The following is a 19,084-nucleotide window of genomic DNA, read 5'->3' as shown; positions in this document are numbered from 1 at the left end:
TGTGGCCCCAGGATCAGTGGTTCCTTTGGGATGAGGTGCACAACTGGTTATAAAGTGGAAGTGCATTTCTTTTAATGTTACTCTGATCTACCTCTGGGTATTAAGTAAATAGAGTAAGCATGCTAAGTCTATAATTATGAAAAGCAATGGTGCCTCTTTCAAAATTGTGAATTGCGAATATCATGTCCTCTGGTTTAAAACACGAACCAAATTTAATTGTTTGAAAGTTGTTGCACAATACTCAGGTGACCTATAAGGCCCGTGGGCCTCTTGTTATAAATAATAAACAATGAATATAAATGCATGACTTTAAAACCAACATTACACTGGAAACCAAAGTCCATCTGGCGTAATCGAGTTGTCCTAATGTTAATGAGAAACTGATAAATCTTTTTAAAACTTTCACTGCGTAATGATGTAACATTTAAAAAAAAACCACGCGTACGATCAGATTTTTTTTATTTCGAAAATTTACATTTCCATAAGTGCATCTCATTGTGATTTGTATATGTATCTCAGAATAGTCACAAATCAATATTTTTATAAATAAAATAAATGCATAGATCAATGATTTAAACGCAACTAAAGCGAAAGCGAAAGAGATGTTAAAAATCTGTTTTGTCACATGTTCAAGGGAGCCAGTGAAATTAATAATCTGAATACACGGCACAATAACCGCAGTTAGGTAGACGAAAGGAGAAACCTATATTATTAAATGCCGAACTAAGGCAAAACTTCATTCCTCGTTGAGTATAAGGAATGCAACTTTATCGATTAAAGTGGTAAGATTTTAAACGTAATTCATAGATTATATTTAGTTGCTAGTTACTCGATGAAAAGTGTCCATTCTGGTTTTAAAATATCAAGTTATAGTAATTCAAGGTTTTGTAAAAGGTCAAGGTGTCGCAATATTAAATTTTACGATTGTTCCAAACTATGTGAGGTATAAATTTAAAACTCTCACAATTTATAAATAAATCATAGATAGAAAGTATCACTTAAAAACAATTATGTTAAAGTATATATTTCTAAAGAAAAAAAAATGTTTAAAAACATGGGTGTTTAAAAGCAAATTCATCTGTTTAATTCTGTACTTTTCGCATAAACCATCATAATGATTGCATAAAAATTTTATCTGTATCAATGAAGGGCAAGTTGGACGTTACAAATTGTCTCTGAAAGCCTGTTATTGAAAGTATAATATGTAATGTACCCGATAAAGTCCGCCATTTGCAATGTACTTTCGGTTTCATATCTTAATATTCGGACAAAATAAACAGGGAAAACAACTTTCCAGAGTCTATTAAAGTCCAACTGACCCTTCATTGATAAACATTGTATCTGCAATGATGAATTTTAAGTAAAGTGGATAATTAATTAAGGTATTTCACTCGTCAGCTTTTCAGAAAAATTCACGTAGAACGTCTAACTTCAAGTCTTTTTTTTATTACATATTTAATTTCAACAATGTTAATGTTTTTACATTCCGATTCGACGAAAAAAAAAAACTGCTCAAAAAGCTACAAAGAAACAACATTTATGAGGAACTATTTCTGGTGGTGGAAGGATATTAAGCAGAAAATTCTGCAAATCTGCACATATATTAAATTTAATATATTTGAACTTTAGCCTCACATTCTTTTACTCGGAGAATATTTTCCATTATGATATTTCTAGGAATATTCATTATACCTCGGTAGGTCTTGATTTATATTTTTAGTACAAGTTTTACACCATCCTTCAACAAACTTTGCCAAAAAATGAAGATATGTCAAATAAGTCATGATAAAATTTACACCATTTTCGCCTGAAAATCACATAATTTCACCAATATTTTAAAATAAGCATTACTGACCCCACCTTTTTCTTTCATTATTTTAAAGTACTGGATACTTGAGACTGATCAGCACTTAAGTCGTAAAAAGCTTGATTTAAGAAAATGTTTATTGCTTATTTAGATTTTTAATACCAAAAATATGTTACTTTTTATTGCAAAAAGGTCATACAATTATTTATGCGCATTGATTTGCAAGATTTGTTCAATGATAAATATAATTCAAAATATTTTACGTAAAATTAAATCATATGTATTGCCATGGTTACATCTGTTAAAATATGATAAAGGTTAATGTAATTAACCAAAGATTTAAAATTTAAGTGCAAAAAGGTCAACTTCACTGTACCGTACATTGTACCATTGTACTAACATCCTATTTTCTCTGCGATTTTGAGTCACTTTATAATAGTACTTATCCAAAATATAATTCTCAAAAATCCCTAATTTACAAATTTCACGAGAGACATACCTTAAGTGTATTCAAAAAAAAAAAAAAAATATATATATATATATATATGCAAATTTGTATTTTTAAAAATAATTTCTCACCACAAATATTTTTCTTATGTGTTTATCAATTGATACTTTATATGTTTTCATGATATATTTCTAAACTGTAAAAGTTTTGAAATAATATAATATATAATATTATATATAATAATATATAATAATAATAATAATAATGATTGTTTTATATAGCGCTTTTCTAGCATAGATGCTACTCATAGCTCTTTGCAATATATTATGACTTTATAAACTATAAAGTTTTGGAGCTATTGTAAAAATAAATATTTGGACATGTTGACCTTTGTAAAACCTTAAACTAAGCTTTCAATAACATGCTTCTAAACATGATTACATGCATTTTGATTGGGAATGTACTGATTAAGGAAATAACAGGCTTCTGTGATGTAGTATTTGAGATATTGATCAAATTAAACGCTTTTAGGACGCAAAAAAGACGCAAAAAATGTAAATAACATTTAAGATAATGTAATATGTTGCCATATGATATCCAAAATATAACCATCCTAATGGTTTTGTTTACCCTGTTGTTCATGTAATATCATTATTGACGGAATTGAGCGTGCGCATTTATATCCCCCGTTTGTAAACATCTCGAATCAGTTTAGCTAATTTAAAAACACTCAGTTCTAACTATTTTAATAAAACATGATACATATAATCATTCTATTTGTGAATCTATAGTAATATTTTCCAATTTACTTCACACAGAAGCTTGAAAAAAATGCTTTGCAACATTGTATTACTTATCAATACATTTTCGGCTTTTGAGACCAAAAGTCCCATTCTGTTTATTGTCAAAATGGTATTAACTTGAGCAAGAAGGATATGGAGATAACGAATAGTATTCAATATCAAAGTTCATAAAACAATACAAAATAGGAGCAGAGCAAACACGGACCTCCGAAAAATCAGAGGTTGGATCAGGTGCCATGGAGGAGTAAACATCCCTTGCTGACAGGTCACGCCCGCCGTGTGCTCCTTGTCATAATCGGGAAATAGCGGACAAATCCGTCGTCAATTAAGTGTATGAATAATGAATTAACAATTAGTACGAAAAACGGCAGTCAGCATTTGACTCAATGATATATAGTATTTGCTGACAAGGTCATTGTATCGACCATAGTACTTACGAAATGACGACCTTAAAGAGACTGCTGATATTCTTGTTTCATTAACTTTCTCGTCAATAATTTACTTCGTTTAAGAAAATGTTCATACGTAACTCATAGAACTCATGTCACTTTTAAAACATTTTTGTTTTTTGAATGAAGTAAAGAAACGTAGCTCAGATCAAATTAGAAATGAAGGCGATCGCACAATTTCTTATTTTAATTCTATTGTTAAACATTTATTTCTTTTCAGGTAATATCAAATATGTCAGCCTCCGCTTACGCGTCTTCAGAAGAGACGACAAATGCTTGCAGAGCAAGTCGACTTCTCCTGGGCCCATGTGCAGATCAACTACGTGATGTTTTACGTCATCATGTGAAACCTTCAGCATTCGCGCAAGTAATTGTACAAAGACAAAGAAGTGGACAGCTTCCCTCTCTGTCGGTACCACAACGGAATCTTATACTGCCGAAGAATAGTTGTTATAATGGAAACTACGATGATATGGATATTTCTCTATTGTACATACTGCTTAGAAATATTTGTAACATACCGCCTCACAACAAAGGCTGGGGAATTTATCCAGATCTTTCCGACAGATCTCTCTCAGCTAACATTGAGAGAATTCGTTTTGCTAGAAATCAGTGTGGACATTCTACAAGTTCCGTTTTATCAAATGCTGATTTCAACATTATCTGGTCTAATGTTAGATCAGCAGTTGTAGACATTGATGCTTTCCTTAATAATGGAAATAAGTATGAAAGAGAGGTGGATTTTTTGAGATACGAAACAATGGACCCTGTCCGAGACAAATATTACATAAAAGAACTGAGAAAACAGACGACCAGAGAGGACACGGCAATTAGAAATATAGTTCGAGACCTCAAACGTAATTTTGATAATTAGATTTTAGAAAAAAATGAATTGTAGTCATCAAATATTTATAGCCACCTTTTTTGCTACTTGTGCAGTTACATGAACTACTTATTTCTCTTGCAGGTAAAATAGAAAGGAATGAGGCAGACCGATGTGATAATCAAAACAAAGTATTAAAAATGATGGGTAAATACTTACTTAATACTTTTAAGTGTACTAAACTAATTTAACAGCCTTTACGCCAGATGAATATATTTGCAGCATATAATCCGTTTGAAGGATCATTGATATCTGATATTAAAAAAATGCTTCAGTTATTGAAATAGATAAAGTTGTGATTGGTTATTGTTTATTTTCCTCTTGGTTTACTCTTTACTATGACTATTAATATCAACAAAAGGAGCTATTGAAGGTAAGAGTATGTAAATATCATTGTAGCAGTTGTATTTCAATTACTTTATAATATTATTTCAATCATTTCAGCATTACTTGGATTTGAATCTCAGATTTGATCTCAGATTCCAAAAGCGTTGTAAATTAATTTTGGGGTTAAATGAAGAATATTTCGAATCAAATTGTAACAATGCACATCGTTCAGAAATAAAGCACATTTTCGTTGTTATTTTATTCTGCGGTGAACCTTAAGCTAAAGTAAATTTACTTTCAGATGAAATCAAGACACCAACATGTGTCATTCCTCCAAATGTTAAGGGTATGTACGATGCTATTCAACGTTAAGTAGTTTTATTTATTTTGGCACTGCAAAATTTGGTTAGTGTAGCAATGCATAATTATATGGTTCTTCTCATTTTTCTGATAATCTCTGATTGCCTTCAAACGCAATACTCCTAACTAAAAAACTGTCTCCTGGCAGAGCAAAAACTGGAAGGGGGTGTCAAAGTTTACCAGTCTGAGAGGAATATGTAAGAAATATATTCTTCTTCTCAAGAACAGCTAGCCCATTATTAGACATGCTTATATTGTAACAGGAGTGTAAATTCAAGTTTGTTCAAATCATGATTCCTGGGTTATGGCTGACCATAACAGTGTTCAGTGTTAAAATAAGAATATATAAATAATATGATAATGGGACAGTGAGTAAAACGCATTAAAGACTTCAAATACTACTATTAGAATGAACTGTTAATCCTTGGAATGGAATAGCTTAAGGGTATATATGGCAAGGTTTTGGAAAGTCAGGCATTAGGAAGGTAGATGTAGAATTTAGATGCATGATGAATCAGCAATAAAAAAGGTAATATATTCCATCCTAAATGTAATAGCAAAAGATTAAATGAAATTGAATACAGTGAGATCTAATCAATACGAAATAATAACAAATCAAGTTTGCTTAACATAGGGAAACTTTATAAAAAATCTATGATTTTTCGGTTCGAAAACAGCAAAGCTTATTCGGAACTACATGCTTGGATGTCTGAACCACCTACTTACAAAAGTAGATTTTGAAACTGATACGATTACAAGTTTGGATTAATAAACTTACAGGATTGGATTTACAAACTTACAGTTCTGAATTTTTAATACAATTAATTTCCATAGTGAATATCATCCTTAACAGCATTTACCGTGTGGTCGGAAATACTGTAGAAGTCCTTTTTTTCCGCTTGGTATTAATTTACGCTATATACGCGGTCACAAATTCTCGGCGGAAATTTGTCCAAGCGTACTTAATGTATGATAATATATGAAAGGCATATAGTGACAATCTAAGAAATCCGCGTAATTTTCTACCCGCAGATTAAACAGAATTAGAGATACCGCGGAATTATGACCCCGTGGAAAAAAAGTACGTCTACAGTAGTTAAATATTGAACCAGAGTATGACAACTGTAATTGATACAAGATAAGGACAACTAATTGAAAAACAATACAGTCTTTGGTATTTTGTTTTAGATCTCTATGAAAGAGAATTACTAATGTGGAGAGAAGATGACGCAGTTTACTATGAAACTCATAATTTCCATGCAATGCTGGATGAAGTCAGAAAACAACCCTTTATGATATTTGTTGGGGTTCCTGGGTCAGGGAAATCGGTAACGATTCGTCACATAGCCTTGATTCTCCAGAAGGAAGGATATGAGATTGTACCAATTAAAGATGTCAGGAAGATTGAAAATTATTGTGACCCCCGAATCGGACAGGTATTTGTCATCGATGACGTGGTTGGTGTTATAGGTCTTAAAGAACAAAAGTTTGAATTATTGATAGATTATGAAAAAAATGATTTCAAATCCCTATAATAAAAGTACAAAAGTACTTATGTCTTGTAGAAAAACAGTATTTAATGAATGTCCCAAATCATTTTTCTCAAATGAAAAAAATGTAATCAAACTAGACAGTCCTTTGTATACCTTGAACGATGATGACAAACAGGAGATACTTCACAAACACGGCCTAGGTAGAGATTTAATATCTCCTGAAATGCTGCGAGAAACATCAAATATGTTTCCCCTCTCGTGCAAACTATTTTCCAAAAAGGAAAAAAAAAGGAACAATGTCACTAAATTTTTTACTTGCCCTGTTGAATGTATTTTAGAGGAACTAGAACAAATGCAACATCAAAATAGATTACACTACACGACTTTGGTTCTATTGGTCTTATTTAAAAATAAATTATCCAAAGAAATAATAAAAAGCACAGGAAACAAGGATTTATGTGAAATGAAATCAAAAGTACTAGAAATATGTGAGGTGGAGAGTTGCACAGATGCGTTCAAATTTGATAAAGCTTTGTCTGCAATGGAAGGAACTTATACAAAACTCTGTGGTACTGAGTATACCTTTGTACATGACTCAGTCTTTGAAATTGTTGCGTATCATTTTGGATGTCAGTTTCCAGATCTTATTTTGCAATATAGCAGTAGTAGCTATATTGCAAACAAGGTGAAACTTCAGGAACGAGAAAAACATGAATCGAAGGAGGAAAATGAGCGAAATGGGGAAAATGATTTGCTCATTGATGAGAGTGAGGATGATTCGCTCATTGACGAGAGTGACGATGATTTCCTCATTGACGAGAGTGAGGATGAAAAAGGAGATGTTGCATCTAGTGGTGAAAGTAACAATTACAGAACGTCTAATGATCTCTGTATAAGGATGGGAGAGGATCATGTTCCAATGCTAGCAAAGCGCTTGTACAGGGATATACAGAATATGGAACTGTATGATGTTTTTATGAATGATGCTTTAAAACAGCCAAATCTGTGTCAGGCTTTTATTGAGGTATTAAAAACAAAGTCCTACACGGAGCTGAAGTCCTTATTTCTGTCAAAGCAGGATGACGTATCTAAAGTAGTAAGTCAAAAGAAACGTGCGAGGAGGAAATATGAAGGTTTGGGAATGGAATGGCAGGATTTGCTGGTCAATAAGAGGTCAGGAAAATACAGTGTAAGGGTTATCAGTTGGGTGGTTTACTGCGGACACAATCAAATTTTGCAACATATTTTAAAACAGACTGAATTTAACAAAGAAACAAAATCTGAACTATTTTGGAATGCATTTCACGAAAAATTTAAACAGATCAAGTATAACATGGAAGCCAAAGTTGCAGAGGACAGCTCATGTTTATTATACGCAAGAAATGATCCCCGAGGACAAATGAATTATAGAAATGAGCCAAGTTTTGATTACAGTGAAATAAAGTCTGAACAATATCGCTTACTCGTACTTGGTTGTTACAGTGGTAATCTAGAGATTGTTAAAACATTCATTAAATATGTTAATATCGATGACATAAACATTGGTTTCCTAAGTTTAGTTGACGTCTTTGACAATGAGGATGTTTTTCCCATCACACCACTTACTGCAGCATGTGAAGGTGGGCATTTAAGTGTTGTCAAAGAGCTGTTGAACGTTGGATTTTTCGTTGATATACCATGTTTAGAAAATGCACCACTGACTGCAGCGTGTGAGTTCGGACATTTAAGTATAGTGAAAGAGCTAATAAAGTCTGGGGCTGATGTGAATATTGAAAATTGGAGACGAAGAACTCCTCTTCATATGGCAGTTCTAAATTATACAGAGGTACTAATACCTTCCCTACAATTGTTAAATGACCACGGCGCAGATGCCACAATACGTGACCTAGATAATCAATCACCACTATTCTTGGCGTTATTTGAGAACAAAGCTGGTGTTGTGAAACAATTTTTAAAAAATGAGAATAAAAAGCAGTTGAATAAATTAAAAAAACACTTGTTGGACTGTTTGATAAACATAAGGCAGAGTGACGTGATGACCAATAGTAAGGATGATGTGGTTGTGAGAAAAAGAACGTGGGTTTTAAGTGATTGTGAAGAATCGTATGCGACATTAATATCTAGTGAATGTGATGTATTGAAACATTTGTTAGGCTTGGGCCTTGATGTCAATACATTAATACAACTTTATGATTCTCCTCCGTTTGAATCTGATTTGAGACCTCTGTTATTTCTAATGATAGATGAAGAATATATCCACGAGAGAATAAAAAAGCTGAGAATTTTGTTGGAGGCAGGAGCGGACGTCAATATGAGAGTTAAGTACAGAAAGTATAGCTCAGTGATCGAGAGTGGTTCTGTATCTTATATCTTGTCTTATGTTGAAAAAGAAGGGGATTTAGAACTGTCGTCTTTTTCAGACAAAGCGGTTGAATCCGATGATTATGGTGATAATAATGAAAACCGTGATCCATCTGTGAGAAATAAATTAGACAAAATTGGTGTGTCTATTCTAGAGAGGACAAGACAGATGATTTTCAAGTTTAAAAAGATTGACTATAAATGGAAAAGAAGGAAAGAGACCGAGTACAAAAAAGTCCTACGTGAATTAAAAAATCATGTGAGACGATATTCCGTTTGAAAAGGTACTCAATATAATGTCATCAACGTATTGAAAAAAAAAGATGCTTGTGATGCGTTTCTCATTGAGATATATTTTAATTATGCATGTACAAAAATTACGTTCCAACGATTTTCAAATAAAATGGAATACATTTTCATTCTGCATCAATTCTATATATTTAAATGCCATTTGAGAATTTTATCGAATATTTAATCATGAATATGTCATTAACTACTTTTAAAAGATGTATCATTTTTTTTTAATATTTGTTTATTTTAATTAAAATGAAAGCTACAGTACATGTCCTTCATAGAGGAAGATAATTTTACGCTTTGATGGCTAATTATAAAAATAAAAATTGGAGTTTTTGAGTTTGGAACCACATACATTTTCCCTTGGCGAATTTTAATAGTTACATCTTCTATTGTTTAAATGCAATGTTTTAAATATCTTTTATTACATTACTGAAAAGATCTTCTATTAAAATAGTAACAATTCTTAATTAAAAGTTTATGTTATGCCAACTTTACCCGAAATAACAGATTATTTCTCATGATGGCACATGGAACAAACTTTACATATTGGTTTCTTTTGTCCTCTCTGGTCACTGTAGGCTTGAAATAGGCATGGATAGATGTATGTTAAAGAGAATTTTTGCGCTCATTTTTGAAATACGAATTGTGAACTAAAGTACGTATGGTTAAGATATGTATTCTTATTTATTTAAAAATATCAAAAGAAGTGTAAACAATATGTGAAAGAATAAAGTAGTTTTTGATTATCATAATTGATAAAACTTGTATGAATGGTTTAAAAACATTGTGACAGTTTTTTGTAAACCAAAGAATGCATTATTCACATCTTTTTCTATGTCAACTTTTACATTTTTATTTGAGAATGTTCTTTAACTAATTCCATAAATGTATCCAACAAAATGACATCTTGATATACATAACTAACATATAAAGTTTACCCATTTTTGTTTTTAATTATATGTTATTTTATGAACACGAGGTTCTATGTATGTGTGATTTTTTATGAGTTTATTTATTATGAAATTTGTAATTAGAGGAATTTAGAGAAATAATTATTAAGAGGATACTGTGTAAACATTATTCTTCATGGGGGATCAATGCTTGTAGATTTCATCGAAAATCATCATCCACAAATTTACATTCCCACGAACAATCAAACAAACAAACACTGAGCATAGTATAATACTTGACTGAAACCCCACTAAATCCCAAGGCTAACAGAGAAAAAATGACACAGATTATGTTTGAAAAATTCAAAGTTCCATGCTTGTACGTAGAAAAACAAGCTGTACTCTCTTTGTATGCTTCCGGTCGGACAACTGGAATTGTACTCGACTCTGGAGACGGTGCCACGCACACAGTACCAATTTATGAGGGCTTCGCCCTACCTCACACTACTATGAAAATGGATCTTGCTGGACGGGAACTCACCGAATATCTCATGAGAATTTTCACAGAACGTGGTTACGTGTTCACAACCACAGCTGAAAGAGAAATTGTCCGCGACATTAAAGAAAAACTCTGCTATGTTACATTAGATTTTGAAGGCGAAATGCAAATCGCTTCAAAATCCTCATCACTTGAGAAGAAGTACGAGCTTCCTGATGGACAGGTCATCACCATTGGTAACGAAAGATTTCGGTGCCCGGAAGCCCTGTTCCAACCCTTTTTCCTTGGACTGAAATCTGCTGGTGTGCATGAAACCCTCTACAACAGCATCATGAAATGTGATGTTGACCTTCGAAAGGACTTGTTCGCAAATACAGTTTTGTCGGGCGGAACAACCTTGTTTCCGGGTATTGCTGATCGTCTTCGGAAAGAAATTGCAGCATTAGCTCCATCAGAAATGAAGATCAAGATAATCGTTCCACCAGAGAGGAAATACTCCGTCTGGATCGGTGGTTCTATTCTTGCTTCTTTCTCGGACTTTCTACAAAAGTGTATCGACAAACAGGAATATAACGAATTCGGTCCTTCTTTCGTGCACAGAAAGTGCTTTTAAGTTATGTAAGTCTCAAACAACTTTGCTAAATGAGACTTTACAAAAATATTCTCTCTTTGAATTACCAGATTCTTGTCGAAGCAGTGCATCAAATTTTGAAAATCAATTTGATGTCTTTTATATGTGTTTTTCATGCTTAGATTTGATTTATCTATCAATTCTTTTTAGCATATGCTTTATACACAAATAAGATATTCAATCAATTTACTCACCTTACCATTCTTTTCCAAAAAAACATTTTAAAACTAAAATAACTTTTGTTGTATATTCATGTTATGTGGATAAATTATAACCATATTAATCTTTTATACTGCTATGTATTTGCTTCATCATACGCCTTACACAATGTATTGTCAACAGTGTAGATGTAAAATACGCATGTGCCGGTTAGAGCTTTGAATTTTTCATATGTCGTTGCTCTGTTATCTGTTTATTTCAAAATGATTGTTATATTAGAATCAGGCAAACATTTGAACATCTTCACATTTTGTTGAAGATCGCCTTGACTGAAATTTGACATTATCGTTATTTCTTATTTTATGCAAACACAATATTTGCTGAAATATACGATAATATCCTATTTAGTTACTGTGTATAAATGTAATCTTGTAGTTGTTTGTAAGAATTTGCTTTGCTTTGAAGGAGCTTTGGAGGAAAAAAGGTATATTTTGTGTTTTCATTCAATACCAAGATTTGTCGAATATAAAATCTATGTTCAAATAATACAATTAAACTATTCATCGAATATGCGGGATTTAATAACATTTGCCTCCATGTATGCTGTTCTTCCTAGAAATTCCTCTTTATTTGTTCATCCAGAGCAGCTCCTGATGTGAGAACTGTTATCAAGAAAACACTCTTCAGAGTAAAGCTGTCAAGAAGGAGAGAATATCTGTTGGTGTTTAATATTCTGATTTAAACTTTGTGTTTTCTCGATTTCTATGCTGATCTTAGTATTGCGAAATCCCGAATTTCTTCTCTAATTTTAGCTTAGATGTAAGTGTCAGTCCCATTATTTTGTTTTTCATACTACCAAGATACGAAATTATAGTTGAACATTTAAAGTGATTTAATTCGTTTATAAACACTCATTGAAAAAAAGGAGCTAAGACAAACATTTAAAGTAGAAATTCTAATATTTTTGTATAATATAACGATATGCGTCAGTTCCATTGTTTTCTTCCTCATGATAACAAGATAAAAATATTAATTTTCCTCTTCTATGTTGTCTTTTAGGAAAGTTACAATTCGCTTATTGTTCCATATAACTCTCCTTGATTTAACCATTGCTTTAATTCAAAAACCTTATTTTGAATTCACACGAACAGAAACAAATATACATCCTAGTGCCCCGCGATATAAAATATATCAATATGAAATCCATAGTAAAATACTTTGATTTACTATCATGAAAACTTTGATTTACAGTTATTTTGTAGTATTTTTTTTATATAATAGTTTATAGTAAATAATTAGTATTTTTGGGGTAGGTGTTGAAAACAGACTGAACTGTTGAACTCCGACAAATATGATTTTATAGTAAGCTGTTGTAATCATATGAGGATATTTCTCTGTGTGTAAATAAAGCTATTCACAATTTTTTAGGCATTGAAAACTGTTTATTCAGGTAAGTGAGACGGGTTTAACACCTTAACTTACTCCAGGAAAACTCATCCAGATACCGGAAAGTGTATAAGGAATAGACACTGAGAAACAATGGCGTTATCAGTTGTTATCAGACGTAATGATGAAACTAAACGCCGACAGTGCAGGGTGATCATTTGTATTTTCTATCTTCAAATAATGCTTTTATAAAATATTTTTATTCTACTTTATTGGTAATTAACGAATCAAGCTTTTCAAAAAATATATTGTTAGCTATCTAAAAATACATCTATTGTTCTATTTTGTCTATAAACTACGCATAATATACAGTAAAAATTTCACCAGATTATCCAAAGAGTTCTTTGATAACCTCGTGTTTATACAAGGAAAATGTTAAAAAATTAATCTTCAATTATTTTGCAGAAGTGCATGAACTATTCACGAGAAAATCAAAATAAAATGTTTTTGAAGGTAGATTTACTAGGAAGAGAAAAATGCATGCTGCATGAATTGTTGAAAAACAATTATTCTGATGTTGCAGCGACAGATTGGTCAACAATGAAATTGTGAGACCAATGAAAAAAACAAACATTAACGTTGTTGGACTTTTATTTTTTTAAAAAAAGACAAGACAGCTATTGATAAGGGTAGAATAATAACACATTTTTATGTCCTCCCTTCAGTAAGTCCGCCTTCTCATCCATATACCAGTATCACACTATCGAGTATTCTGGATATTAAATTTCCTTGACCAAAATATCAATTTTATACGAAATTTTTATTGATTATTTGATTAATTGTATGTTGTTTTCGAGTTGCAGACTGTTCGAGATTTCTGTACTCCTCTAGAGATGTCACCGAATAAGTGTAGAACGTCAAATCAAAATCAAAATGGCAAAATTCTGCATCTTCTAGGTGTTCATTAAAGAAGAAAATTGTTTTCCAGTAGGTTTATTTATTATATAAAACAATTCACAAGTACTGTTTTGATCATCCCTCTGACATTTAATAAGATAGTGTATGCATTCTCATTTAAAAATAACAGATGAGCTGTTTCTCCATTATTATCATGGATTTAAGGGGCTCAGTTACTTGATGGAGAAAATTACATAAACCCAATATAAACTCACAGTCATTAGAAACGCAACACCCTCGAGCTCATTTTAGGGTGACAATTATATACGGGATATAACCATGAAACAAAAAAGTTAGGACATCTTTTACTTTGCTAGATCAGTTATTTAACTGTTGAATGATTTTCATTCCATTACCAGAAGTTGCTTTTTAGCACTCTGAGCAGAAATCAAAATTTTGCAATTTTAATAAAAGAATTAACAAAATTCTGGGTTTTCAAGTTGAAGCTGTTAATCATAGATATTGTACTAAAATCCCGGGAAGGAATTCTCCTAACTTTTCCGGATGTGAAGCCTATATTTCTTAAAAAATGATTGATAGCAAGGACCCCCTCCTTTTAAGAGTTATGTGTTACTTGCTAAGGTTTAATGATAACAATAAAAATGAGTATATTTAGGTTCAAAAGTAAATTTACAAAAATTTGATGCTTCATTTAAAGGTTAAATATTATTTGTAGACCTTACGAAGTAACAAATAACTCATCCCCCTTCCGACCATTCAATTAAAACGTGCTAGTCCGCCATATAACCAAATGCAGCCCCAAATCTACCAGGTTTATTTCTATTAAGTTTATCAATGTCTTAATTTGAACGAAATTAATATTCTTGGGCATTTTTAAATGCATGTTTTTTCAAATTTTGCGATCGAATTTTCTCTAACTTGGCGTAGTGTAAAAACTCTTGAACTTCCTGTCTAGAAACTGTCACTTATGCTTTTTATACACATGCGCCTGATGAGTCGTTATGTCGAGTATATTTGCATATGCAGCTCTTCTTTTTTCTTTATTTTGAGAATTTCCAGCATAAGCAATGAAAATGCTTGCTATCAGTCAAATATAGGCATCACATCCGAGAAAAAAAGATGGATTTTTCCCCGGGTTGTTAGTACAATATTTATGATTAACAGCCACGACAATGGAAAACCCAAAATATTGCTAAATTTTTTATCAAAATTGAAAAATTTTAATTTCTGTTCAGAGGGCTTAAAAAACTTGTGATGGAACGAAAATTATTCAACCGTTAATTAACTGATTAAGCAAAGTAAAAGATGTCCAAACTTTTTTGGTACATAGATATATCCCGTATATAATTTTCACCCTAAAATTAGAGTGTTGCGTTTTAATGACTGTGAGTATAGATATGTTAAAAAGTTTGTGCATCATATGAATAGAATTCATTAAAAAATAATATTGATGTTTTACTTATTTCTCATATGCGAAATACTTTAATTAAACACTCAGGAAATGAAATTAAGTTCAACCGTTTCATGTCATTTACGTAAGGAAAGCCTTTAAAAAAGGTCATCTTCCTTTCACAGGTATTCATCTCATAATCTTTATAATTCGTTTTTACCTGTTGTCTCAAGTTCATAGCGCCATGATTTGAAAGTGACCAAGAAAGGGTACAACTTATATTTTTGAGGTCTGTGTTTGCTCTGCTCCAATTTTCTTTTGTTTAATGAACTTTTGATGTTGAATACTGTTCGTTATCTCAGTATATTTCACTGAAGATACGATTGTCTCTTTGGAAGTGCCTACTGAGTTCTTACATTTATCTTTATAAACAGATTGAACTCTTTTAAATGTTTAATCTCGTCGACAATTACTAGATGGATTAAAAAAAGATGAACATCAATGTCTTTCATGTTTCAAAATTAAATTATATTATAGAAGTATAATGTTTGTATTTGTATTTCATAGTCTTTTCTAATTTCATTAAATAATGATGGAAGGGCATATTGCTTTGCCGCCGTCTGTCGGTACGTCCATCAACAGTTTCCGTTCATTTTCTTTCTAAAGGTCGCACATACTGAAATAAAATTTGATATACAGATTCAGCAAAAGAATATCTAAGCCAGGTTGTAACTAGATTAGATTATTTAATTGCAAAACTCTGTCGAGAAATCACAAAATATGACCAGAAAAAGAAGAATATTTAGAATAAACTGATGATGTTCCAGAAACGCTATCAATCCATGCCTTATCTCCTGCCTCCATTCTGACGACAGCCATTTTACTGCATGACATATGGATACCATGGCTGTTGTTGGCACAATGGTTATATATGCCCTTCTTTTTCCACTCAAGACAAGAGAGGTATAAGCAGCTTTGTTGATGTACGTGATTATCGTCCAATCAAAGTGGTAAACGCCCGATTTGGGAGCGGTGAAAATTCCTTTAACCGCATTGTATCCACCTCTTATATTCAAATCGACTTCTTCGAACATGAAAATGTTCCCATGACTTACGGATTGAGTGCTTCCTTTCGCGTTGGCATTGAATGCTATTACCAAATTTTCTAAGAACAAATAAAGAATGTATGTAAATGAAAACCATGTGATCAGTGCATATTCATTTTATCAAGGATGCATCTGAATTAGTATCTTACTTCAGTCGAGGTTCTTTTTACAGTGGTCTTTAACATATCCAACAGCCACACATGTTTTAGCGACACTGTCATAGTCGTCTCTGAAGGATTTTAGGCTAGGCCGGGGTGACACTTTGTCAGTGTTTATGATGACAAAAAGTGAAACAAATCCCACAATCAAGACTAAGGAATGCATTCTATAAAATTCATGATAAGCAATGCAAAAAATGAATTGAGTTCCTTAGATTTGATATCTACATTTAGTTATTGAAAGCTCAATGACTATTATTAATCTTTTTTAGCAGCATCACATGCCAATTGTTGGTCAGATATATATTTCATGTAAGTCGGTAGTTTTCAGGAAAAAAAAAGAAATATGAAGAGATTTATGAGAGAAAAAACGTTATCAGACAAAAATCGCTATAACTTTATGATTCCGTTAATTTGTTCATATCTATTATTTTTTTATTTTCATCGGGTATTCTTAAAATGTAGCATTTACAAAAATTAAAAGGGTTTTCAATTCAAAATATTTCTTTCGAAAGTGAAAAAACATTAATGGTAGGGTTTACTTGGTTTTAAGTTAACACCAAAACTTATCACGAATAGCTCTGTAGTAAGTTTTTGTACGCCATACAAAGTAACAAATTCTTTGAGCAAAAAATAATATGTTTTACGGTGTGACCGTTGGGGCGAGCGCAGTTGTACCATCAAAAACACTTGAGATCAGCCACTTCGAACGTCAAGCCGCACGAGATATCTCGACTAGCTGTGACGTCATACGACGTCACAAAGCTCGTCGGAGCTTACGGAGACAGCCGAGCGTCTGTTTGAAACTATAGAACTAGTGCAATTTTTGTCGAAAAACATTGCAGAGTTCTTTCTTGTTTCTTTTAAAGATTTCTACAAACTGAAAGTCTGATATATGCTTTACGTTATTATTTATTTATTTATTCGGCAATATTCGCGCAAAGGACATTGGGTAGTGCAGGAATTCTGGGAATGTTGCACAGAGAAATTTGGCTGACGTATGTACAGATTTCAATCCGAATTTCCTCTGTTCTTACACGTTAGTCTATTGAGCTCGCTTCGCGAGCGTCGCTTCGCGACGCTCGCTGCGCTCGCTATTAACGTAATCTCCTTAGTTTATTCTAAGCATAAAAAGTTTTCTTACCTTTCGTCAGGAATACTTGATTACGTGAAGTGAAGATGCAGCCTTTCCTTTTAGTATCAGTTTTTATTTATTTTAATTCATGCGTGCAACCTTATCATTTGGTAACATATTGCAATCGTATCATTTGATATCAGCATGGAAAAAAGTATTTATTATGAATGTTTCCAAATTCAACGTAAATAATGTCAAAAGTGGCTGTAGCTACATTATATTCCATAAAAAATTCTTTTCTGGGTAAATATTGTATTATCCTTAAGTTTTTCATCAAAAAAAGGGGGGGGGCCTTTTTATAAATTTTGTGATACCAATTTGTCTTTTTTTCACAATAATTCTGGAATAAGTGTGCTGTGAAGCTTACGTCATGAAGTCAGATATACTGTATTTCATTTTTGAGACTTAAGTTTTTTTAAAGACAGATTTTTGACATAAATAGCTTTCTAATATATAGCAAAAAAAGTGAATCAGAAAAACTGTATGTTGCAAAATTAATTTATATCAGCGACCATACTAATTAATATTTCATCTTACTGAATGAAAGAAAAACACACGTACATGTATTTTTTTTTAACTTGGCATTTAGAAACAGGAAAAATAGACTATACGCGTTTTGAATGTTTAGAAGTCTATCGATTTACGAAGGGTTAGAAACAGTCAGAGAAATAGTTCCATGAATTTCCAATATTTATTTTTACCAGAGTGAATTTGAGAAAACGCTATAGATATAAGCAATTGTCATCAAAACATTCCAATTATTCAAGCATGTGGACTGATGTAGTGTCACACAATTTTTCCGTACAAAATTACCATTTCTTCCCTTTCTATGTACCTGATATGAGATTTTATTGTAAATTTTATATGGAATGCCGAAACAATGAAGAGCTTAAAATGACATCATAAATTGGGAGAGTGTTTTTTTTTTTCAAATAGTCTATAATGTTTGCCCAGATGGAAACTGGTATAGATCTAAGATATATTTACACGAGATGCATAGAAAAAAAAATCATTCAAAATTCTTGTTTTCCGTTAGCGCTTGATGAAATATTTTCTACGTGAAAAATCTCTGTGTTTTACACTCCAGGTAAACGCATACTATGGCATCAAACAATTTCTTTATACTGCAAAAAAATGAATTTGATTTGAGATTTTTAACAATGTGAAAGATTTAACAATATTAAAACTTACTACAAATGCTGTTTTGTGAATAGCTTAATCTCACAAAACATAGTATAAACAAATAACTGATCGGCAAAAATTTGTCTAGATATGGTTACCTTTGTAAATGCACGACATAGTTAGTACGCAGTAATATAATTAGGCAAATTAATGAATATTTTCACAGTTAATAATGATATGCACTCTGTAGTTAAATTAAATGTTATTTACAGATATTTAAGACGCTGATAACTTAGATGCATCGTTTTTTTTAATGATTTACTGATATTTTTTTGTACATTTCGTAGTGAACCGATAACTTGGAAAATTTGCCTGCATGTGCATTTGAGGGCAATGTAATGGTCTTGATAAATCGTTCTATTACATACACTCAAAGAAAAGTGGTAAACTTTCACTTAAAAA

The 19,084-nt window shown here is 32.0% G+C and overlaps 1 protein-coding gene across 1 annotated transcript; it reads left to right on the top strand.

The window, feature by feature from the left end:
* Positions 1 to 10,226: 10,226 nt before the first annotated feature.
* LOC134266942 (actin, adductor muscle-like) lies at positions 10,227 to 11,313 on the top strand. The gene has a single exon (XM_062749152.1). It carries the CDS (start codon positions 10,457 to 10,459, stop codon positions 11,228 to 11,230), a length of 774 nt encoding a protein of 257 aa, XP_062605136.1. The 5' UTR covers positions 10,227 to 10,456; the 3' UTR covers positions 11,231 to 11,313.
* The last annotated feature ends 7,771 nt before the right edge of the window (positions 11,314 to 19,084 follow it).

This window comes from Saccostrea cucullata, unplaced genomic scaffold (assembly GCF_032062105.1).
Source record: "Saccostrea cucullata isolate Sc308-1 unplaced genomic scaffold, CSIRO_AGI_Scuc_v1 ctg3084, whole genome shotgun sequence".
In the NCBI taxonomy this organism is placed as follows: domain Eukaryota; kingdom Metazoa; phylum Mollusca; class Bivalvia; order Ostreida; family Ostreidae; genus Saccostrea; species Saccostrea cuccullata.
This window is presented reverse-complemented; position numbering and strand designations above follow the sequence as displayed.